General features: G+C 36.9%; 1 protein-coding gene across 4 annotated transcripts in view; it reads left to right on the plus strand.

Moving 5' to 3' along the window:
• SRPK2 (SRSF protein kinase 2) overlaps window positions 1–25741 on the plus strand; it is a 231247-nt gene that overhangs the window by 182954 nt on the left and 22552 nt on the right. For 3 of the 4 annotated variants that reach the window (XM_027838508.1, XM_027838510.1, XM_027838509.1), the window contains 8 exons: window positions 1063–1228; window positions 2455–2480; window positions 3798–4044; window positions 4641–5123; window positions 16400–16500; window positions 16598–16705; window positions 24752–24821; window positions 25515–25607. In XM_027838508.1, the coding sequence (XP_027694309.1) occupies window positions 1063–1228; window positions 2455–2480; window positions 3798–4044; window positions 4641–5123; window positions 16400–16500; window positions 16598–16705; window positions 24752–24821; window positions 25515–25607 (1294 nt within the window). The remainder of the gene's footprint in view (window positions 1–1062; window positions 1229–2454; window positions 2481–3797; window positions 4045–4640; window positions 5124–16399; window positions 16501–16597; window positions 16706–24751; window positions 24822–25514; window positions 25608–25741) is intronic. The other variant, XM_027838511.1, reaches the window with a different exon arrangement.

Below are 25741 nucleotides of genomic sequence, written 5' to 3' on the forward strand. Positions count from 1 at the left end.
TTGTAACTTGTCCCAAATCCCAAACAGGTATTTAATGATGAAGCCAAAACTAGAACTCTACTTGAATTTTTACTTTAGTACTATTTCTACTACCCCTCATTCCTTTTTACTAACTGTTTTGATGTCTTTTGGGGTTTTAATTGTCTCCGTCAAATTACCTTTAGGCTTTCTTTTCCTCGTCCTCAGTCATCTAAGTTTACCCTTATAATATCATCTTTCTCATCATCCTTGCTTTCTTTGGTGAGACAAAAAACACCTCTGAAGGAAATTATGCTTTAGGTAAGAACAGTAACTTTGTCTGAGAACAAAGCTAGCTAAACTTAAGATTATGACGTGGACTATAGCTATGATTTTTTGGACAGAGCAACCTTCAGAAAGTACTTGCCTGGGTTTAGAGAGGCTGTGATGTGAGGCCAGTGTTTTCTGCCTCCCTGTTCCACTCATCTTCTAGATGAGGGAACTGCGGCAGGGAAGCATCAAGCCTTGCTCGGGCTCCCACAGGCACTAAGCACCAGAGCCAGGATTTAACCCAAGGTCTCTGATTCCAGATCCAGCAGACTTGATGCTGTACCAAGCAGCTTCTTTCAGCTCTTCTCATTATACTGTGTCTTCTGTTTCCTTGTTAGTTGGGGTCAAGATTTTTAATTGACTTTCAGAATATTTGAATATTAGTTTTAACATTTACAAATTATATCATGCTGTGAAAAGAATTATTATTTTGAAATTCATTCACAAAGTCTTTTTTAGGAAGAACACATTTCTCGCCAATAAATAAACCATTTTTCCATGAAGAGAGAAATAGGCAGAGTTTGCTTTTAAGTCATTGGCACGTGCCAAAAAATCCTTTGTGTTTTGAAATACAAAGTAAGTTTAAAAAAAAAGTAAGTAAGTATTAAGCATTTATTGTGTCCCACACATTGTGCTAAGAGAAATGTGTGTGTATTTTTTTGTGTGTGTAGGAAGTGAATTCCGTTTCTGTGATTGTCTTTTTGTTTAAAATAACTGCCCTTCATGCCATGTAATTGTTTTCTTTTCTCTTCATTTTTTTTTTACTATTATCAGGTTCTGCAGGGTTTAGATTATCTACACAGCAAGTGCAAGATTATCCATACTGATATCAAGCCAGAAAACATTTTGATGTGTGTAGATGATGCCTATGTACGTAGGATGGCGGCAGAGGCCACAGAGTGGCAGAAAGCAGGTGCTCCTCCTCCTTCTGGCTCAGCAGGTGATGGACCTGATTCAAACTCTAGTTAAAATAAAGTCATTATTGCTTCTGACTTTCAGTTATGTACAGGTAACAGAGAATAGTTTTGTATGATTTTATCCACTGTTATGCTGCAGAGAGGCAGTATGCTTAGTGGCTAGAACACTGAGGTTATAGTCAGATAGACACAGGTTCAAATCCTGCCTCAGATATTAAATGGCTATGCGACCCTGGGCAAGTCATGTAATTGCTGTGCCTCAGTTTCTTTTATCTGTAAAATGAGGGCTTTGAATTAGTTGTCCTCTAAGATCTCTTCCAGCCCTAAATCTAGGATTCTATTATCTATCATCATTTTAAGATTATCTGAGTGACAATTTTCATTATTTGGTCATATGAAACTAGCCCCATGCAGATTGTTAGCATTGTTATTGTCTGAGACAGTTTGGGATGTATATTAGCTCCTTCATGTTAATAGGGTATCATTTAGTTGATAAAGCTATAATTTTATTTTGTAGGCTACAGAAGAATCTGTTTATAAATTAGGCTCCAAGTATTTAATATGTTTCAGGGCAGCTAAGTGGCACAGTGGATAGAGTGCCAAGCTTGGGGTCAGGAATACTCATCTTCCTGAGTTCAAATCTAGCTTCAGACACTTACCATCTGTGTGACCGTGGGCAAGTCACTTAACCCTATTTGCCTCAGTTTCCTCATCTGTAAAATGAACTGCAGAAGGAAATGATCAACCACACCAGTACCTTTGTCAAGAAGACTCCAAATGGGGTCATGAAGAGTTGGACATGACTGAAACAATTGAGCAACAACAATTTAATTTGTTTCCGTTAAACAAAAACATGTTCAGTATATTTGAAAACATGTTGTATGTCCAAGATATCAACAGTTCCACTAGCTAAAAATAAATTTGCGAATATATGACATTTATGATTTGTTTTATTATGTCATTCATTTGTTTTATTATGTCATTATTATGTCATCACTTTGGGAATGGTTGATTAAGTCAGATAGGTAAACTACTATGAACAGCATTGTACTGAATATTACGAGAGATTTTATTGTTCATATCTCATCATTTGCACTTTCTTTAGACCACTATGAATGAGATTGCTGTTATGTTTAAGAATTTAGTACTTGAAGAGCTATTGAACTGTGTTTTTTATGCAAACTGCATTTGTAAAAATTTACGTACAACCTTCTCTAAATATTAATTATTCTATTTCATTTCATTTTAGTGAGTACTGCTCCACAACAAAAGCCTGTAAGTATTTGAACAGTGCTCTTAAATTAACCTTTATGTCAAAAGAGATGATTGTTGGTCTTTTCAGATATTGACCTTTTAAGTGCTTTCCATAGATTTCATGCTCTTGTGCCAAGATTAATTAATTTTCTCCAGCATTCAGTAGCGGGGCTGTTACCTTGTTTGGGGATTAATAATAGAAGTAGTCATATATTTTCCCTAAATGTTTTTGATTTGATTCCCAAGTCCCATTTTTGTTTGTTTACTTGTTTGTTTTGGAAGCAGTTAACCCTTATACTACTACTTTTTTATAGCTACTGTTCTTATTATACACTTCCCATAAACCATAGAACCTTGTTTAAAGGCACTGATCTGTTTAATACCTACTCCAGTCCAAGTATCCTTAATTTTACTCAAAATATAAGGCTTAGAATTAAGCCTGCCTTTCGAGATGTGAACCCGACTGAATTCTTTAGAACTAGTAACAAAATACTTTTAGTTGATAGGTCAGATGGAATTGTTCAAACGACCTTAAATCCATTAACGTAATAGATTGGAAGTTCAGAATTTAGCAGTGTACCACAGAGCAGATTAGAAGGCAATGCAAGAGGAACTATACTAATTAAATTCCTTTGAATGCAGATAACTGGAAATGTTTCTCAACATAGCTATGACTTGAGTGAAGCATACTCATAATAGAAAAGGTTTGTAGCACTTTGTTGAAGTTGACGGTCAACCTTTACAACAAAAATATCTTTTTTTTCCAAAACTAAGCCGGTAAAAGTGGCTTTAACTATTTTTCTCTTTATTTTTTTCATTGAATTGACTCCTAGTTTTAATTTCTGTAAATTCATTACTTCTTTATTATTAGCAGCAACACTGGGTGAGGTATCCAAACACCAGTAAAAAAGAGTTTGTATTGAACAAAATTAATTATTTTGGCATACAGGTTCTATACATTATCGAAAGTAGTTATAAAGAATAAGAATGTTGTAGTTAGCTAAGATTTTGTATACAGGATGCAACAAATAAAAATCTGATCAAGTCCTGGAATTCTTGAGCGTAGGGAAGACATTGTAGGTTAGATGGACAAGACGTAGTCAATTCAGTTCTTTCCCTGTCAAAACAGCACAAAAAAAAATTTCCAAATGGCACACATAAAACATGATCATAGTCAACTATCTGTCCTTTTTCTGGCTTTGCAAAATTTTAAGTAAGAGGGAAGGTTTATGTAGAAACAAAATTTCTTTTATTTTTGCTATGCTGCTAGCCATCATGTTGCTATAAATTGCTTTAAAAGAATGGTAAACTGACCTGTGGTGTTTTCCTAAAATGTAGATAGGAAAAATATCTAAAAACAAAAAGAAAAAACTGAAAAAAAAACAGAAAAGACAGGCGGAGCTTTTGGAAAAACGCCTTCAGGAAATAGAAGAACTAGAGCGAGAAGCTGAAAGGAAAAAAATAGAAGAGAACATCACTTCAACTATGCCTGCGAATGATCAGGAAGATGAATACCACCCAGAAGTCAAACTAAAAACGGCAGAATTAAAGGAGGCAACTGATGAAGAACCTGCAAATGATGATGGTTAGTGAAACCTGTTGTGTTCTGCTTTACTAAAAACATGAAAATTTATGATGGGGAAGTGGTTTGTGGTCAGTGATCTATCAGGTTTTCATGTTTTATAGTCGTGTATTTGTAATGTGTCCAAAATTAATTGAGTAGTTTTCACTTGATATTGTACTTGTTCCCACATTACTTTGTAAGTGCCTTTTTACTTTTTGAGCATTTGGGGAAACAAGATAGTGATACAACTACAAAATATGTTGGCTCAGATTCTAGTGGTCAGTGCTCAGGACGAAAAACTCCAAAGGATTTTGGTATTTTATTTTCCTGCTATACCAGTGATAACTTTCTATTAATTTTTTTGTTGTTGAAAAGTGTTCTTACCTTTTTTGAAGAATGAAATATGTTGGAATGAAAAGGGCAAGGAAAACAAGAACATAACAGAAATGCCTATCTAAAGTTCTTTTTTAAAAAATCCTCATTGGTCTTCATTGCCTGATATGTCATATAAATATATGTAGTTTTGAAGTCGGTTCCTTTTTTTTTTGTTGAAGAGTTAAGTGTCTTTTCAGAAAGAAATATGAATTAACTCATTCTTAACACATTAACTTTTTAAGGTGAAACTGAAGATCAAGAGGAGAAAGAAGACACTGAAAAAGAAAACACAGAAAAAGATGATGATGATGTTGAACAGGAACTTGGCAACACAGACCCTACATGGATAGAATCCCCCAAAACAAATGGCCATATTGAAAATGGCCCATTCTTATTGGAACAACAAATAGAAGATGAAGAAGATGATGAGGAAGAGTGCCCAAATCCAGAGGAGTATAATCTTGATGAGCCAAATGCAGAAAGTGATTATACATATAGTAGCTCCTATGAACAATTTAATGGTGATTTGCCAAATGGACGACATAAAATTTCTGAGTCACAGTTTTCAGAGTTTACAGCTTCAATGTTCTCTGGGGCTTTAGAGTCTGTGGCCTGTGGCTCTGCAATTTCGGATGGATCAGCTCTAACTGAGCGAGAAGAAAACAGTCCATCTCATGACAGGAGCAGAACAGTTTCAGCATCCAGTACTGGGGATTTGCCAAAAAGTAAGTGCTTCTCCCCTCAACTAACTGCTTTTTTTTTTTTTTGGCCTCAAAAAAGTCTGGCTAGAACTTTTAAAAGGATAAGTTGTGGAGGAAAGGCATTTGTACAGATTAGTACTTTTCATCTGGGGGAAGCACATACCATGAACTTTTGTGGACAAATGAAATGTTAGAGTCATTGCCGTGGACTTTCTCTTAAAGTAAATTGTATTGTAAATCCATTTCAGACCTTTTGAAATCTTGAGAATGTGTTTCAAATGAGTCTTTTAATGCTTACAGAGGGAGCATGGTGAACCAACCTGGTAGATCTAGGTGCAGTTCTGCCTTTTTTTTTTTATATGCTAGCTGTGTGATACTAGCCAATACACTTAACTTCTAAGTATTCTAGGTAAACCTCGAAGGTCAAATAAACTGCAGAGAAGGTGCCAGTCAGCATTGATTAAGGGAGTTTTCTTATCTGGTAATTCTTTATCAATGAAATCAAAGATCTAGTCCCTATTTTTTTCCCCTTTTAACTAATAAGAATTACAGGTTCTTGTTTTTTATGTATCAAATCAGCATGATAACATCTATGAAAAGAATTTTAAAGATTCCCAGTGTCTAACAATGTATGTTCTTTAGCTTTCCCAGAATTAATCATTTCAAATTATATCCTGCATCTACTAGTACTAATAGTATCCATTCAGGGAGAAAATTATCTGCTGTAATAGTCTGTATCTTTTTGAGAAGCATTGTTGTACAGACCTGCAATTCCTGCCACCAGAAAGTCTAAGGCTGGTGGATTACTTGAACTTGAGGGTTCTTGACTGTAGTGAGTAAAGCCAATCAGGTGTTTGCACTAAGACCAGCAGTAATATGTTGAGTCCACTGGGGTGGGAGACCATCAGCTCCTTAAGGAAGGGTGAACTAGCCCAGGTTAGAAACAACAGGCCAGAGTCACCATGCCAGTCAGCAGTAGGACTGGTCCACGAATGATTGCTTTATATCTAGCTTGGGCAAGATAGGGAGATGTAGTTAAATGGGGACAGTGTAGAGTAAAACTCTTACCCTCCTTGTTTTGGTTATTATGCCTTTCTTAATACTGTCTACAGTCACATTAGTTTTTTTAATCTTCTATATCAATCACATTGTTGACCCTACTAAAAACTCCTGGTGAATGCTGGTTTTCTTTTAAATGTTCTATTGATTCTCTTTTCCATTTTTTTTTTAAATGTGACTGCCTCTTCCCACTGAACAACCCCCTTTCCCCTAATCCCAACTCCACCAATATGACTCACCCTTGTAACAAAATATATATACTCATGTAAAACAAATCAATATACTGGACATAATTTAAAATGTATGGCTCACTCCATCTCTCTAGTTCACCACTCTAGCTAAAACACAGGAAGCATACTTCACTATTAGTCTTCAGAAGTCATTATTTGTTCAATTTATCAGTCAGATTTCTGAAGTAATTGAGTATGTTTTCCATTATATTATTATAATCATTGTGTAGATTGTTCTTTTGGTTCTGCTTATTTCACTCTGTATCAGAGATCGTGGGATCATAGATTTAGAGCTTGAAAGGACCTTAGAAGCTATCTAATGCAACCCTGTCATTTAGTAGATGAGGAAACTTTTAACTCAGAGAGGTTAAGTGACTTGCCTAGGGTTGAACAGCCAGTAATTGTCGGAGGTGGGATTTGAACACAGGTCTTCCTGAATCCCAAGTCCAGCACTTTAGCTATAATATTGTGCTGCATCATCACTTCACATTTTCTCAAGTTTCTCTGAATTCTAAATATTCACTATTTCTTTTTTTTTATTATGTTTGTTCAGCTCTTCTCCGGTTTATGGGCAGTTTGTTTCCAGTTTTTCACTATTACAAAAAATGCTGCTTTGAATATTTTTTGTACATATAGGACCTTTAAATCCTTGAAAATATCACCAAATAGCCAACTTGCTGTCTCCTGGTAGTGGCATTTTATTTTATTTTTTTGCCTCTATACATTTGAAAAGCCTGTTAACTCAAATCTGGAATATACTCCATCATTACTTTTGCCTCTCAGGATACTTAGTTTCCTTCAAAGCTTTCCTTCAGAAGCCTTCTCCTACATAAAGCTTTTCTAAATTTCCCTAGTTATTAGTGTAATCTCTTCTCAAATTGTCTTTCCTTTACTCATTTGTGTATATGTTACATATTAGTGAACAGGTATCCCTGCCCTCTCAGTAAAATGTGATCTGGATGGAGGGCCTATTACAAAAATTTTTGTCAGTATCTCCATAATGCCTTGCACTTAGTAGGTGATGAATAAATACTTGTTCATTTGAATTATTTATGTATACATTATGTATATATAATGTTTATATATACATATATAAATACATTTTTTTTTATATTTCCACACTGGACTTTTTAGTCAACTCCCCTCTTCTGTTATCATTGGAATAATTTCTTCTTGTGCCTTCCATTTTTCATTCTTGAGAGCTTCCCACATTTCTTAGACCAAACTTTTAGGAGAGGTGGTATGAAGTCGTAAATAGATTGTTGGATTTGGAATCAGGGCTTGGATTTGAATCCTAGGTCTTCTTTTCACTGATTGTGTAAACCTTAGTCAAGTTACTTCTCTTCTCTTGGCCTCAGTTTCCACACCTGTAGGATTAGAGATACTTTATGGTACCTTCCAACTTTAAAGCTATGATCCTTGTGTCTTACTACCTTTGAGAGACTTTACATTTCTAAGATTTTGTAATAGTAATTCCTGTCCTGTGTGGCCTTGCTCCTGTCACAGGTAGCTCTAAAGAATATTACAATAACACTTATCTTGTAGAATGTTGGATTCTATTCTTTGAAGGTCCTAAAATTTACCACGATATTAGAAAAGAAATAGTGCAGTTATAATCCAAGGAGAAAATAAGAACAAAAAACCCACACAGACTTTTAAAGAGTGTACGGGGGGGGCCCCCTCCCTCCCCCAAAAAAGGAAATGTTCAGAGACAAGATTAATTATGGTGTCTACCTGCCAGCCACAAGGAAGAGATATGTGCCAGTAGTCATCAGTTTTGACCTCATTGCTAGAATTGTCCAGACTTGATAACCACTTGTTGACTTTGTTAAAGAGAGGATTATTTTGAGTGTATGAAATAGACTAGATAGCTTTCCAGCAGTATGATTTCTTGCTAAAAATTCAGATTTATTCCATTTGTCAGTAAGCATTTAAAGCAAATAAATTGAAGGCAAATAAGATTGTTGTGATTTATTTTATTTATTTATTTATTTTTTTGGCAGTTGGGGTTAAATAACTTGCCCAGGGTCACACAGCTAGTAAGTGTCAAGTGTTTGCTCTGAGGCTGGATTTGAACTGGGTCCTCCTGATTTCAGGGCCAGTGCTCTATCTACTGCGCCACCTAGCTGCCACCTAGCTGCCCCCTGTGATTTCTTTAAAGAACTTTTTTACATAACACTTTGTTATAACTTTCTGGTTATTTGATTGTGACATAACTTTAAAACAATTTATATAGAGCTTTTCAGGATTATACTGACAAGACAAAGCAAGGTATACAATTATGCTACTGGAGGGAGATCAGATAGCACAGATTATTCTATAGGGCAGCTTTTCATGAAAGGCTGAACTGGTTCCAAGTAGGTTTCCTGGAACATTTTTGTGAATAGAAAATTTATAAGACAGTATTGATATTTTAAAGGAAAAATATCATTCACATTAAATATGAAATATGTATTAATTAGAAACATCTTTGCATAGAATTTTAGCAGTATTAAAATAGCCTTAATTTCTTCAATCTTGTTAAAAAATGCCTGATTCCTTTCTTCCCTCCAATACCTTGTGTTATTCCAAAATACCACATCACTTTAACCAGCATTTATGTAATTCATCAGTATATTTCAAGCTCAAATGTAGTCTGTGGATAAATTAACTAGTAGGAAATACTGTTAAGGAAGCTGGGAGTGGAAATAAAGTGGCATGAAAGGAAAGCTCTTAAAACCTGAGTCAGATTTCTATCTCTCCCAAAGATTTTTCCTTCTCTCTATTGTCTCCCTTCTTTGGGTGAAGAAAACAGGTTGATTAGGTATTTTTATATTAAAGGCTATCTTCTTACAGAATTAAGATTATTGCTCTCAAAAGTAAACAGTAGTGTCAACAAGGAAGTGACTATCTTTTTTTTTTTCTTTTGGCTAGGCAGTGGGGTTAAGTGACTTGCCCAGGATCACACAGCTAGTGTCAAGTGTCTGAGGCTGGATTTGACTCAGGTCCTCCTGACTCTGGGGCTGGTGCTCTGTCCGCTGCGCCACCTAGCTGCCCCAGGAAATGACTATCAGTGAATATTTTCACAGTTGAAAGCAAAATGTGGATGATCTGTCAAGAGTAATCATTTCTTTTATATAATCAGCTTTTCCCTGTGTGTACTTCTGGTACATAGGTTTCGAATCTTGAATAAGCAACTACCATCCTGAAGAAAGAATTGAGAGAAATTGGACATAAGGATATTTTTATATAATTTCCTGTGTTCATGTGGGATTGAATTTAACAAACCAATTATATTGTATCATTTGGAAAGAATTTCATGTTGAGATAGTTTTCACTTTATTAGTCTTGTTGAACTGGAAAGTTATCAGCAATATTTTGATAATTTGTTTAGTGATTACAAATAGCCTGAAAGATGTGTATTCAGGTTATGAAAGTGCTGTCACCATTTATATTTTTTCTCATAGTTTAAATGTATTTAATAGAGTTGACAGAAAGAGTACTGGATTTGGAACTGTAGGACTTTGTTCAAATCCCAAGTCTGCTGCTTTTAGTACCTTTGTGACCTTGGGCAAATCACATCACCTCTCTGGGTCTCAGTTTCTTCATTTGTAAATTGAAGAGGATGGACAAGATAATTTCTTTGGTTCTAGCTCCAGAGTCCAGTATCTATGATCATGGCTATTATTTTATGAAGAGTAAGAGACAGTTGAATGTAACCTCAAGTGTGTAGCTGAGGTCACAATCATTGGTAGTAACAGAGAAATCAGATAAGAATTATCAGATGTGAGGATTTGGCTGAATTGGGATCTGCACTGTTGAAGAGGTTCCCATATTAATGAAGCCATGAATATACTGAAGTATGTAGAAAATAAATGAAATCTCCAGGTTATTGAGGAAGAGAGGGAAAAAAAAACCCCAAGCGTATGCTAAAGTCAGTAGCTTCAGTTTCTTACTTCATCAGATGATTTCGCTGGAATTCTTCAGGAATTGCAGAATTTGCTACTTTTTTTCATTTTCTCTCTCTGCCTACTCTGATGTTGGATCACATCACCAGTGGGGACCTGTTTCTTCAGATTAAGTTACTTTAACTTGCTTCACTTAGCAAGAACATAACCATATGAGACTGAGTCTTCAGGGAGATTTGCATACAATTTTTTAGACTATAAGCCACTATTCAGTACAATCATCATATATCTCTGATTGGATTTGAACCCTGGTTCTGCTACTTGTCACCTGTTTGGCCTGGGACAGTAAGTCCATCAGTTAGTCTTTTAATCTCTCTGGCTTCAATTTCTTTATTTATAAAACCAGGAGGTTGAGCTAAATGGTCTATGAGATCTTTTCCAGCTTTTAGGCTATGATCTATGGAGACAAACATATCAATAGCCATCACATTCCAACTTCTAATCATGTCTGCAATTCAAGAACCACACGCTCTCCACAAAACTGTTCTGCTAATAAGAAATGTGTGAATGTATAATTCATATACATTTGCTTATTGATTAAATATTTTAATACATCTATCATTTATAGAGCACTATACTTAATATGTGGAAAAGATGAAACATTTAGATAGACATGGTCCCTGCCTAATGGAGCTTATGATTAATGCGTGGGAATGACATGCAAACCCAGATAACTATAATACACAGTACTGGAGAGTTACAAAACAAAGTGCTTTGCAAGGTAAAAGGGGAACATCTTTTCCAATTCTGGGCAGGGGAGAATTAGGAAAAATTTTATATAAGAGGTCTCATTTGAGTTGGCCCTTTGAAGGATGGCTAGTAGGCCGACAAGATGAGAAGGGGGCATGAGAAGGCAGTTTAGGTATAAAGAACAGCATGAGCAAAGGCATGGAAGTCAGGGAGCATAAAATAGTCTTGGAGTATAGAGGGTAGGCCAGTTTGAGTAGAACACAGAATATGACTCAGATATGAGAGAATTCTGGAAAAATGATGTAATTATAAATTATACATTAAATGCTAGGCAAAGGAGTTTGAAATTTCTTCAGGAGACTGTAGGGAACTGCTGGAGATTTTGGGGCAAAGAATATATGACAGTGGAGCACTTACTCCCTTGTGGTCTCTTCTCTTTCTGGGACCACAGAAGTCACCTTCCCTTCTCTTGATTTTACCCTGGCACTTCACATACTCCTCGCTAATCCCCTGCTCCCCTTCTCGCCCTTTTTGTACCCTGTCCATGTTGTAATACCCAACAAAAAAGTATTAATATGCTTGTAGGCAAGTTATTGTAAGGTCCTGTCATAATGCCTCATATCTGTCTCTTCATTGTTACCTCTGCCAAATTTCTACCTTCACCCTTGTCTCCTTGTGTATGTTTAGAAAATAGTGTGTTATTGGTCTCTTTATTGTCACTGCTGCTGTCCTTGCCTGCTGCATTTATTCACTCCTCCTGTAGTTCTGTTGTTTTGAGTGTTTGCAAAGCAAATCTCTTATGTTCTGATTTTCTTTCTTAAAAAAAGTTTCAAATTCTTTTTTTTTTTAATATCTAAGCTCAGATTTGCAGAAGATGTCATCCTGGGCTACATCCTGAGTTCCATTTATCTTTGAAACTCTTTATTTCATTTCCTCCTCCTTTTTCTACTGAGTACAGAATAGTCTTGCATTATTCGAATGTCCTTTCCTTTGTATTTGAAAGTGTTTCTCCTAATAATTTGCAGAACTTGATGTTTGTGAGTTGAGTGTTTAAACTGAACCATTATGTATCTTGAAATTTGCAGCCTTTTTTTTTTTTTTCCTGGAGGCAATCTGTGAATTCTTTCAATCAGAATTTCTGTGTTTAGTTCTAGGCAATTCTCTTCTGCTATTTCCTTCATTATGATATTAAGGTATTTTTTCTTATTAATGCTTTTCTGGAAAACCTATGATCCTTAGGTTGTCTTTATGCAGTCTGTCTTCAAGATCGTGATGGTTTGTTTGCAGTGAACATATTTTCTTTTAACATTCTTGTTTTTGCTTCTTTTCTTCTAGGTTGTCCTTTACTTATATGAATTTGTATTCCCAGTCTGTTATTCTCTTTTTTCTTTGGTGGGGCTTGCCATTGCCCATTCAAGTTTTTCGATTCTGCTCATTATTTTTGCTATGCAGACCATTAAATTCTGTTTTCATAATTCTCATTTCTCTTTTAAACCACTCAAGAATAGCATGTTTTGGTTCCATGTTCTCATATTCTAGAGGGCTGTTATCAAGTGTTGGATCATTTTCCTTTGTTTTTTGTTCACAGATACTTGAAGTAGTTTAATACATGTGGAGGTCATATTTTCTTCAGTTGTTAGTGTTTTTCCTGTTGATATATATGTTTATGTTCGAGGTCTTTGAATGTTCTTCCTGAAATCTTTGGTAATTTAACTTCATTCTCCCCTTATTTTCCTTATTACTTATGAACTGTCTCTCTTCTGATAGTGGTTTTCTCGGAAACTGGATCTCAAAGTGTCTCAGCTTCCTCTCACACTGTGCAATTTATAGTTCACCAATCTAGGTCTCTGCCCCACCTGGCTTTTGGATGTCAGAACTGGCCCCAGCACTGTGCTCACTCCTTCCCTTAGGCTTGATGGAGTACTGCAGAGGCTACACACACACTCTCCTGTCCAACCTTTTCCACTTCCTCTGTTCCTCCATTCTCTGACCTAGCACCAGAAGTACCGACCTTTGAAGTGCTCTTTTCCCCAGCACTGCCAATTTGAAAGCTTTGCAGCACTGGTGCTTTCAGATTGCTATTCTGGGCAAGCTTTTGCTGTGGAAGCGCGCTGTGTCCAAGCTAGTTATTAAGGCATGAGAAATCCTCCACATCGTGGAGCTGGAGTCTCCCCAGCACTGGAAAAAGGGAGGGAGAACTTTGGTTTAAGGGTTAATTTTATAAGCCACTGTCTAGTCTTCGGGTCTGCTATTGCAGGCTTGCTGCAGGTAGCATAGGAGGTGGGAGAGGGGTGCTTAGTGAGATTACGATCAGTGAACATCAGTTCATGGTTTGTTTATTTGTTTGTTTGTTCTTTTTTTATTTAACTTTCTTTTGGATTCTGGGTGTCCTAGTCCTGAAGTTGCTTTATCCTTGGAACATAATTTCTGTTTTGGAGAGGTTTAAGCATTTATGAGGATCAGAGAAAAATGTTTAGTCCTCCATCTTGTTGCTCATATGATCAGGAAGAAGACTGTATGATTTACCAGTGATCTCTTAATTGCCAAATCCAATGACTTTTTCCTCAATCCAGATTCTTCTTGATCTTTCTGTAGCCTTTGATGCTATCATTGCTTACTTTTTTATTCTGGGTATTCTTTCTAATACTGCTCTAGTGCTCTCTCCTGGTTCTCCTCTTATCTGTCTGAGTGCTCTTACTCAGTCTCCTTTTTTGGATCTCCATCCATGTCATTCTCACTAATCCTGGGTGTCTCCTAAAACTGTCTCCTAAGTATCTTTTCCCTGTCTACTTTCTCCCTTAGTAATCTCAGCTCCTATAGCTTCAGTTATCATCTTCATGCATATGATTCTCAGATCTATACCTTTAAGCCCTAGTCTCTTTCCTGACCTCTAGTCTACCTTCACCAACTGCCTCTTCTTTAACTGAACACATTTAACATGCTCAAATCGAACATTGAGCCCTTTCCTCCTTTTCCTCCCCTACTGCTAGAATCTTTCTATAGCTATCTTCCGTTTATATGTTATATGTTTTGTATGTATACTTTTTTCGTGTTGTCTTTCCTATTAAAATATTAATACCTCAAAGTCAGGGACTTTCCTTTTCCCTTTTTTTGTATCCCTAGTGCTTAGCACAGTGCCTGGCACTTAATAATTGCTCGTTGACTGAGTGACAGAGCAAGATTAGGACAAGTGATAATAAATTTTAGCTTTGACAGTGTTGCCTTTTATTTATTTCTTTAAATAATTAATTCATTAATTTTTAGTTTTCAGCATTCACTTCCATAAGATTTTGAGTTTTAAATTTTCTTCTCCCCTGTCTCTTCTCCCCTCCCCAAGATAGTGTGCAATCTGATATAGGCTCTACTTACACATTCACATTAAGCATATTTTCCCATTAGTCGTGATGCAAAGAAGAATTAGAATTGATGGGAGGAACCATGAGAATGAAGCAATAAAACAAAACAACAAAAGAAAAGGAGAGCAAATAGTATGCTTCCATGTGCATTCAGACTCCACAGTTCTTTCTATGGATGTGGATGGCATTTTCCATTGCAAGTCTTTTGGAGTTGTCTTAGATCCTTGCATTGCTGAGAAGAGCCAAGTCTATCTAAGTCAATCATTGCACAGTGTAGCTGTTATTGTGTGTAATGTTCTCTTGGTTCTGCTCATTTCACTCAGCATCAGTTCATATAAGTCTTTCCAGGTTTTTCTGAAGTCCACCTGCTCATCATTTCTTATAGCACAATAGTATTTCATTACATTCATATACCACAACTTGGTCAGCCATTCCCCAGTTGATGGGCATCCCCTCAATTTCCAATTCTTGGCAACCACAAAAAGAGCTGCTATAAATATTTTTGTACATGTGGGTCCTTTTCCCATTTTTATGATCTCTTTGGGAAACAGCCCTAGAAGTGCTATTGCTGGGTCAGAGGGTATGCCCAGTTTTGTAGCCCTTTGAGCATAGTTCCAGTTGCTCTCCAGAATGGTTAGATCAGTTCACAACTCCACCAGCAATGCATTAGTGTTCCAGTTTTCCCACATCTTCTCCAACATTTATCATTTTCCTGTTTTGTCATGTTAGCCAATCTGATAGGTGTGATGTGGTACCTCAGAGTTGTTTTGATTTGCATTTCTCTAATCAGTAGTGATTCAGAGCATTTTTTCATGTGACTATAGATAGCTTTAATTTCTTCTTCTGAAAGAATGCCTGTTCATATCCTTTGACCATTTATCAATTGGGGAATGACTTGTATTCTTATAAATTTGACTCAGTTCTCTATATATATTACAGATAAGGCTTTTATCAGAGATCCTAGTTGTAAAAAATTCTTTCCCAGTTTTCTATTTCCCTCATAAACTTGGTTGTATTGGCTTTGTGCAAAAACTTTTCAGTTTAATGAGTCATTTGCATTTCGTAGTGTTCTCTGTCTCTTGTTTGGTGACAGTGTTGCATTTTAGTAGCTAGTGAGATATCTAGGTAAAAATAGTCCTGTGAGTAGTTGTTGGTGTGGATGTGTATTAGGGGAAAAAGGTCAGGGCTGAGTCTGTTTAGAAATGAATGATGGTTGAAGTTATTGAAAACCTATTTTTAAATTTCATGAATCAGAATGTCCTACTGTAGTGTTTCTAGAGAAAGGGTAATATCTAATGAAATCTTGAGTATGTGCTAGTTTTCAGTGAAACAAAAGGGTCATTTTTACATGGGAGTCTCAATCTCTAATAAGCAAGATTCTCTTTTTGTTCTATTAAAAAAGCCATTCAGAAATATTTATTGAAAAAGTCAGGGTTATCTACTGTTGCTTCCTGAACTCTGATTATTCAGATCAGGATAGGGGTTGATAGTAAGGAAATCATAATGTTATATCGTACCTTTTATCCCGATATCTCAAAGTTCCTCATTGTTAACTAATTTAATATCACACCACTAAGGTAAGGGAAATCAACTATGTCTATATATGGCATCAAGATTAGTGGTGTCTGACAAAGCGGTAAAAATGCACCTAATTTTTTTTTTCCTATTTCTTGAGGAATTAACCCCTTAGTTATAGATTTGGAGTAGAATATGTAGGTGGAAGCTTATCCTCTATACAAGAGTACATACTGAATCAGCATGCTGATCAAAGATCTCACACAAACTTCTTGACCTTCACTGGGGAAAGATCAGAAGTATAGAAAGCTCCTACATTGTGACCAAATGGTATAGTGATCCCAGTGGATATTCCAAAACAGGACCCTTCGAAGTGTTTTGTCTTTCCATTTACTAGAACATCCCCAACTTTCCCTGAATTTAGATTGATTAGAAATGAAAATTTTATTCAGACATTGAAAATGACTTGTCGCAATTACTGTCTTGCAATTTGCTTATGCCAGCAAAGACCCGGGCTGCTGACTTGTTGGTGAATCCCCTGGATCCAAGGAATGCAGATAAAATTAGAGTTAAAATTGCTGATCTGGGAAATGCTTGCTGGGTGGTAAGTAGGGAGTATCTCTTTTAATGTATTTTGTTGATTATTGCTTACTTGGAGTTTTTATTTTTTAACATCTTTAATGCTGCCTCTTCCATTCCAGCACAAGCACTTCACAGAAGATATTCAGACTCGTCAGTATAGATCCATAGAAGTTTTAATAGGAGCTGGCTACAGCACACCTGCTGATATTTGGAGTACGGCATGTATGGTAAGAACACACTTCACCATTTCAATGTCTAGAGTTTAGTAGTTCATTTGACTGAGATCATTAAAGATACAGTTTCCCATTTGTAATGGCAGTGTTGCACAGATTGCAGGAGGATTTCCTTATCTTAAGGGATCTTATACATTAAAATAGGATGTGGGGGAGAATGTGAAATATTCTTTCTTTGAACTCACATTTGCAGAGCAGTTGATGATATGCCTCAGTGGAGGGAATTCATTCCCACATTGATGAATTTACAGATTGAATCCAAAGAATATCATAGTTCTGTCTGCCATCTTGTAGCTTGTACAATAGTTGTCAATCTTGCTTTCCATTAAGTAAGAATAGATTTACTGCCATCCCTCCAACACCACTCCCAAACTTCATTTGGACAAATGTGAACACTGTTGTTATTTGTGGACTGTGACATAATCTAACATTTTAGGGTCCCCAGCAAAAATTTTGTGATCTTTCTTCTTGTCTGTCATCATGCTGCTTTCCTTTAAAGATTATTTGGTGTCTACCCAAAGGAAGACAACCCCTTTTGCAGGGTATATTCATCGAGGACTTCATTTCGTCATTGATTGTGATTGATCATGTCTAAAGACTGTTCTCCTTTAGTAATTCCTAACTTTAGTAATTACTCCTTTAGTAATTCCTAACTTTAGTAATTACTCCTTTAGTAATTCAATTCATATTGGCTGTTGAAGAGCTGTAAGGATTAAGATTTTCTGTTATCACCATCTAAACTTGGGCACAAGTGATATCTTACTTAGTTATCTTTTTTTACATTAATGCTCAGAAATGAGTATGCCTGCTTTGAAGATTTGGGGAAAATGAAGTGGTATTTTCTTTTCCTTTGTTAGATTAAAAAAAATTAATATGGATTGTTATACAAATTCCTTAACCTGCCATTTAATACTCACCATGATTTGGCTCCAGTCTTGCTTTTCAGACAATTCTTATTACTCCCTTATATGAATGAATGAATGAATGCATGAATGAATGGATGTATTAATAAATGAATGAATAAAAAAGCATCTATTTAAATGTTTACTACAAGCCAGATACTATTCTAAGCACTGGGGATTCAAACATTTAAAGAGATACTTCCTGCTTCCTTCTTTTCTAAACCCCATCTCTATATTACTGCCAGCACCCTCCTTCTTCATTCCTCTTCATATGCTGCTAAATGCTTCGAGCCACACAATCATGCTTAATGGACCTAATATAAATTTTTCATCTAATCTCAGCTGCTGATATGCAGTAGTTTTTTTACTCTTGTCTGATAGACTCCTTATTACACACCTTAGAACTTCTAGTCAAACCTTATCGTCTTTCATCAAGCTACTTATACCACTCTTGCTTCCCCTCTTTCAGGAGAGGAACTCACCTCATGCTTTTCTAAGAATATTGAGGCTTTTTGTTGTAAGCGTCTTCTTTTCCCCATTGGTCTACACCATGTCCTCTCAACATCATCTCCTATTTTCTTGAACTTCTTCTTTAGTCTTCGATAAAGAGATAGGCCTTTGTCTCTCTAAGACTGACCTTTCTGCTCGTGCCTGTGATCCCATTCCCTCTTGCTTCCTCCAGGTGCTTGCCTTTGTGCTCATCCCTTCTCCAAATTTCATTTTCCTTTTATCTACTGGCTTGTTTCCTGCTGTCCACAAATCCTCCTACATCTCTGTCAACCTGAAAAAGACTTCACTTGATTCTGCTGTCCTTTCAGCTGCCGTCCTATTTATCTTCTCCCTTTGACAGCCAACTCAAAGAAAAAGCTATTTACACTCATTGCCTCTACTTTGTCCACCCCTGTTCACTTGGGTAACCCTTTATAAACTGACTTGTGACCCTACACTCTATGAAAACTGTAATTTCCAAGATTACCAACAATCTTTTTGTTTCTAAATCCTGTGATATTTTCACTGTCTTAGGGTTTCTGTTCAATGTTTGACAATTTTGATCATCCCACTCCTCCTGAATATACTATATTTTACTTGGATTTTCATGTCTTTGCTCTCTCCTGGTATATCTGACTATTCCTTCTAGACTTCTTTACTCCTTCGTGATTCATATCTCTTTCTTCTTGTATCAGTGTATCCTACGACTTTGTCCTAGGTCTTCTTTCTTTTTATATCTTTCAGTGACCTTGTCAGCTACCATTACTTTTATATCTATGTATCTAGCTCCCATTTACCTTCTAGGCTCTAGTCCCACATCTCCAACTGTCTTCTAGATATTACCACTTAGATATCCTTTAAACATCTCAAACTCGTCATGTTTAAATTAGAAATACATTTTCTTTCTCCCATCCACCCCCTTCCTAACATGCCTATTTCTATTGAGAGGGTCACTATTCTTGTAGTTATTTAGGTTTGTAACGTCACCGTCTTCACTCTTCCTCATTCCCTCACATCCAATAAGTTGTAAGTCTTATCCATTCCCCCTTCATAAGATCTTTTTCATATGTCTGCATACATCCACTCATTTAGCACCATCCCAGTTTAGGCTCTCATCACCTCTCATGTAGACTATAGCATCCTTATTGGTCTTTCTTCTCTAATCCATTATCCAGAGAGCCCCGAAATTGCTGCTCTTAATGCATAGTTGTGGCCGTGTCTATCTCCTCCCAAAGCATTTCCAGTGGTTCCCAATGCCTCTAGGTTAAATTCAAATTCTTCTTTTGGTTGTTTGAAGCACTTCACACAAAGATAGGTCCTAACCTGTCTTTCCAGGCTGGTTTCACATTACTCCTCTTTACACATTGTACATTCCAGCAATGCTGGCCCATTTGTTGCTCTCCTTATACAGAATTCTGTCTCCCAGATATGTGGCTTTGCATTCCCATGCTTAGAATGTGGTATCTCCTTGTTTCTTCCTCTTGGAATCCTTATCTTCCTTCAGTCTCCTACATCAGACTTTTTTTTATCTTCTGAAATTTCTTTGTATTTTTCTGTGTATATTTTATTTTTATCATGTACATGTTATTCCCCACTCTGTCCAGTAGAATATAAGGTCCTTGAGGGTAAGGAATATTTCTTCTATTTATATCCTTCGAACCTAATCTGACACATTAGGTACCTAATGAATGCTCATTGAATTGAATTGAATTGAATGTCTGTATTGATATGATTTGTTTCTGCCAGTCATTGCATTAGGTTCTCACATTTGAAGCACCAACTTTTTTTTTCTATTCGATATATTTTTGTTTGTTTCTTTAAGCATCACTCAATTACATACAAATTTTGTTTAACATTCTTTAAAACCCTGAGTCTCAAATTCTCCCCCTTTTCCTGCCCTCTCCCCCTTCCCAAGAAGGCAAGCAACCTGACCTCAACTATACATGTGAAGTCCTGAAAAACATACCTCCAAACCAGCCACACTACAATAAAAAACACAAACAAGAAGAAAGAAAAAAAGAAAAAGAAAATGAAAAAAAGCGTGCCCTAGTCTACATTCAGAGTTCCAGTTCCTTCTCTAGAATGGACAGCATTCCCCCATCATGCATCACCTGGAATTGTCCTAGACTACCATTCTAATCAGAGTAGTCAACACAGCCAATCATCCTCACACTTCCATCACAATTTAAAACATTCTCCCAGCTCTGTACACCCAACTTTTCATGAGTTCATATAAGTCTTCTAAAACTATCCTGCCAAATCTGATAGGTGTGAAGTAGTAACTTAAAATTGTTTAAATTTGCATTTCTCTAATCAGTAATGATTTAGAGCATTTTTTCATGTGATTATTGATAGCTTTTATTTCTTCTGAAAACTGCCTGTTAATATCCTTTGACCATTTATCAAATGGGGAATGGTCCACATTTTTATAAGTTTGGCTTAGTTCCCTATATATTTGAAAAATGAGGCCTTTATCAGAGAAAATTTCCGTAAAGACTTTTTTACCCAGTTTTATATTTTCCTTTGAATTTTGGCTGTGTTTTGTTTATGCAAAAGCTTTTTAATATCATATAATTGAAATTATCCATTTTACTTCCTTTGATCCTCTCTACCCTTTGTTTAGTCATAAATCTTCCCTTATGCATAGATCTGACAATACATTTTTCGGTGCTCCCCTAATCATGTACCTACTTTGACCTTTTCTTGGTATATGGTGTGACATGTTTGTCTGTACCTAGTTTCTGACAAACTGCTTTCCAGCTTTCTCAGTAATTTTTGTTAGCTGTTGAATTCTTGTCCCAAAAACTTGAATCTTTTGGTTTATTGAACACTAGATTACTGTGGTAATTTACTACTGTGTATCTTGTACCTAATCTATTCCACTAATTCACCATTCTATTTCTTAGCCAGTACCAGATTCTTTTGTTGATTATTGCTATGTAATATCGTTGTAAATGTGGTACTACTAGGCAACTTACATTTTTTTTGAGGCTTTGATTATAGCATTTTACTTCATTGTCTTCTTTTGAGTTTGTGTCTTGATTTTCCCTTTTACCCTAGTAGCCTTTTATGATCGGGTTCTTTTTTTGTTTGCTTATTTTACCACCCTGTTTCTTGATTTTGAGCTTTATGTTAGAAGTTGTGCTCTGTTCCTGGTAGGGGGGCAGGGAAGGAAAGGGCACTGTTTCTAGCTTCAGGCTTTTTCCATACGGCTTTTTTTTTCAGAGCTACTTCTGTATCCAGTACTACCACAGAGGTCCCCTGTAATTTTCTGCCCGGTTGTCAGGTCCCCTTACTGTCTCTGACTTGAGAACTCCTGCAGCTGCTGATGTTGATGATTGTGTCTCTACCACCTAGTCCCACCACTGGTGTTTCATCTGCTTGAACTCTGGGCCAGCATCCACTCAGTATCACAGATCTCTCTGTTCAATCTCCTAAGTTGTCTGGGGATAAAAAAGAAATGTCTCACCCTGACTTTTTTGTTGACTCTGCCACTCCAGAATTTGATTTGAGGTGTTATTTTAACGTTATTTGGAGAGGAATGTTGGGAGAGCTCAGCTGAGTGCTTCCTGTACTCCTCTATCTTGGCTACAGCCCTGGAAGTCTCCCCAACTGTTGCTAATGTTTATTTATGGTCTAAAAATTGGGTAAAGTGTCAAGTGTCTGAGGCCAGATTTGAACTTAGGTCCTCCTGATTCCAAGACCGGAGCATTATTCACTGTGCCACCTAGCTGCCCCTAAATTGGGTAATTTTTGAGGCATGTTTATATTGTAGTATACTTCAGGTGTCTGATAGGGAATATTTTTTCCCAATTTAATAAAGTTTTTCTCCAGATTTATGAGTCTATGAGTCCATCTTTTATGACATTATACCTATGATTTCCATACCTGTCAGTCTCTATTCTTGAGAGTCTTTCCATTCCAAAGGCCTTTCCTTTGCTGTCCTGTTCCTACGTCTTCTTGGTCTGTTATCATAAGTTGCAACATCCAAGTTTTTAGAAACAGGAAAAAAAAATGAGTTGTATAAACAAAATGGCAACAGAGATGCCATGGTGAATTATTTCTTGAAGGTTCTAATTTATAACAACAACAAAAAAGAGCTATAATCCTACTACAGAAACTCTAGTATCATTTCCTTTTAGAAGTTACTATGGTATATTGAAAGGAATGAAAGGAATGAATGAAATTTATTCATTCATTCTAGACAGAAGATAATGGTGATGGTGGTGGTGTAGTGGTGATTATGCCATCTGCTGGTGAAGATAGGAAGGGAGTTCACAGACCAGTGAGGGAGACAATATGCATGCAACTATGTACAAACAAAATATATAAAAGATAATTTGTAGATAGTCTCAGAGGGAAGACACTAAAATTAAAGCAGACTGGAAAAAGCTTCTTGCAGATGGTGGGACTTCAACTGAGACTTGAAGGAAACTAGGGAGACCAGGAGGTATAGATGAGGAGGGAGAGTTCCTGTCATGAGGGACAGCGGGGGAAAAGATTCTGTCAGGAGCTAGAGGGTTGTGTGCAAAGACCAAGGAGGCCAGTGGATTGCAAAGTAAAGAAGGGAGTAAAATATAAGAAGGCTGGAAAGCTAAAAAGATGTTATAAAGGGCTTTAAAAACAAAACAGGATTTTATATTTGATCCTGGAGATGATAGGGAGCCACTGGAGTTTACTGAGTAAAGGAGTGTCATGGTCAGACCTGCACTTCAGGAAGATCAGTTTGACAGTTGAATGGAAGATAGATTGGCATATGAAAGAGTTGTGAGGCAGAGAGATCAATCATACCATAGCCCCTAACTGGAAATATTCACAGGGTTCTCTCCTAGCCCATCTTCTCTTCTCCCTCTATACTCTTTCTCTTAGTTAACATTAGCTTCCATAGGTTTATCATTTCTATGCATATGACTTCCGTGTGTGTGTGTGTGTGTGTGTGTGTGTGTGTGTGTGTGTGTGTATCTCCAGTCCAGTCTTTCACTTGAGCTTTAGTCCCACATTATCAGTTGTCTGTTGGACATTTCAGACCGTTCCAAAGACATTTTAAACTCAGTGTCTAAAATTGAATTAATTCTTCCCAACCATTCCCCTCTTCCAAACTTCCCAATTTCTGTCAAAGGCTCTGCCATTTTTCCATTCACCTAGGAGTATAACCTCAGCATTCTCTTTGAATTCTCACCTTCTTTCACACCTCCTGCCCAATTATCTATTCGTCTGCTCAATCATGCTGTTTCTACCTTTACAATGTCTCTCAAATCCAACCTGTTCTCTCTAGTCATAGCTATTTAATACCTTAATGCAGGCCTTCCTCCTCTTGCTTAGATTATTGAAACAGTCTCCTAATTGGTCTCCTTGCCTCAAATCTTTTACCACTCTAATCCAGCCTATACATTGCTGCTAAATTAATTTTCCTTAAAAACATCTCTGACCATGTACTCAATCAACTGTAGTGGCTTTCTATTTCCTCTAGAACAAAATATATACTCTGTTTAGATTTTAAATCTCTATACAACCTGGCCTCAGTCTCTCTTTTCAGCCTCATTGAATTCTCTCCTACACTCTTAGATTCAGCCAAATTGGTTTTCTAATTGTTTCTCTCACAGCCTACTCCATCACTCACGTGTCCATGCCTTTACACTGGCCAGTCCCCACTTGAAAGGTACTTTCTTCCTACCTCCTCCTCATAGTCTCCCTCTCTTCCTTTAAGATGGATTAAATACCATCTTCTACATGAATCCTTTACTGTTTTCTTGCTCCTCACCCCCTCAACTTCAAGTGCCCTTCCTCCACACTACCTTGTGTAAAACCACTTTGTATTTACTTGTAATTATTCACTTTATATTTATGATATGTATGTTGTGTGTCTACACATACATATATATGTGTGTACACACACACACACACACACACTCATCGTCTCCTCCATTAAAATGTAAATTTGTGAGTTGGGGTTTTTAAATTCTTTACACTTGTATCCCCAGTCTCTAGTACCGTGCCTGGCATGTAATAGATACTTAATAAATACTTATTGGTTGATTAAGTCATTGGAAAATAGGTTCGTGCCTGGGATTTAGTACTTGTTTTCTTATTTCCAAGCTTAGCCCTATAGTAGTTTTTGTATTGTGGACTCTCCTATGAAGCACAAGATACTTCAGGAGAAAGTAAAGCTCATGCATTGTTATAGAAAGGAAGCAATGTGTTTATAAGTGCTTCACTGTTATCTTGCTAAAGGGCATTCCTGAATAAATACTTCATTGACTCCCAGTACTCTATTTGATACGTTAGAGCTAAAGAAAAGAAATGTTCTGCCAAAGGTACACTTTTAGCCAGATGGGTCCATTCCTTAAAGGTATCTTTCACCAGCATTCAGTTGTTACTTGCCGGTGTTTAGAGTCACTGATGTCATCTGTTCCCTCCTTCAGGAGTCAATCGTATTCTCATTTGGTGTTACCTTAGAGAGGACAGGGCTGTGCTTGTGGCAAGATGCTGCTTCTCAGGAAGTTATGAAGATTGTGCTTTGTTGGTTATTGCCATCAGCCTTTGAGCCTTCATCATAGCATGGGAACTGCCTTACAACAAAATAAAGACCTATGAGCCATTGTAACTCACTGTAGCGTCTTTTTGAATTATGTCATCTGTTGTGTTCTAGGCATTTGAGCTTGCAACTGGAGATTATTTGTTTGAACCACATTCGGGTGAAGACTATTCCAGAGATGAAGGTGAGCTTCTCTTCTTCATAGAGACCAAAGCTCAGCACAGCCCTCTTTCTGAGCTATATGATGTCTAGAGAGTGATTTTATCCATAAACAAGCTTGGTTTCCAAACATAAATTGGGATTTTTTCCTTTTAGTTTTAAGCCACACCAGTAGCAGTAGATGGGCAGACCCCATCCAGCAGTCACAGGCAGCTTACTTAAGAGCAGACTGAAGGAACTAAGCTCTTCTCCCTGTAAGACTTGCATATGAGTGAAATTTGACTGAGAAATAACAGATTGTATTAGTTCTGAAGCCCCACACATTTGAGCTTTGCTTTATTCCTCTTAATTTGTATTGGAGTGGTAATATAGAGCTACTGATTTCTGTGTACTCCTTGAAGTAGCTGATAACTGTTTACAAACAAGTAATTCGTGCTTGAATTTCACTGGTAAAACTGTCCATTACCATGCTTATTTGCCTGTGATGCCTGTGGCATTGGTAACCTGGTCATCGTTCACTGTTTGTTAATGCTACTAATGATGCCGGACCTCTGCCAGTTCTGGAAACTACTGCATGGATTTGCTGCTGCAAACATTGTTGATTTGATATTGTTTCAAATATTTTTTTTTATTACTAATTCTAGTTTCTTGTTTTTATCCCATCTTTCCCTCTGATCCCTCCCTCCTACCCTATATCTTTTTTTTCTCTCCCTCATAGACCATATAGCACACATCATAGAGCTTCTAGGCAGTATCCCAAGGCACTTTGCTCTGTCTGGAAAATATTCTCGGGAATTCTTCAATCGCAGAGGTAGTACCTCTTCTTTTTGAAAGGTGCCACGATGCAGACAGAAATGGAATGGAAACTGCTGGTTGTAGCTTACCTATACTTCTAAAAAAAAGGGGGGGGGGGGCAGTTGCCCCAGATTGGAAAATCCATCCCAG

The sequence above is a fragment of the Vombatus ursinus genome, unplaced genomic scaffold, assembly GCF_900497805.2.
Source record: "Vombatus ursinus unplaced genomic scaffold, bare-nosed wombat genome assembly UNPS02014830.1, whole genome shotgun sequence".
In the NCBI taxonomy this organism is placed as follows: Eukaryota; Metazoa; Chordata; class Mammalia; order Diprotodontia; family Vombatidae; genus Vombatus; species Vombatus ursinus.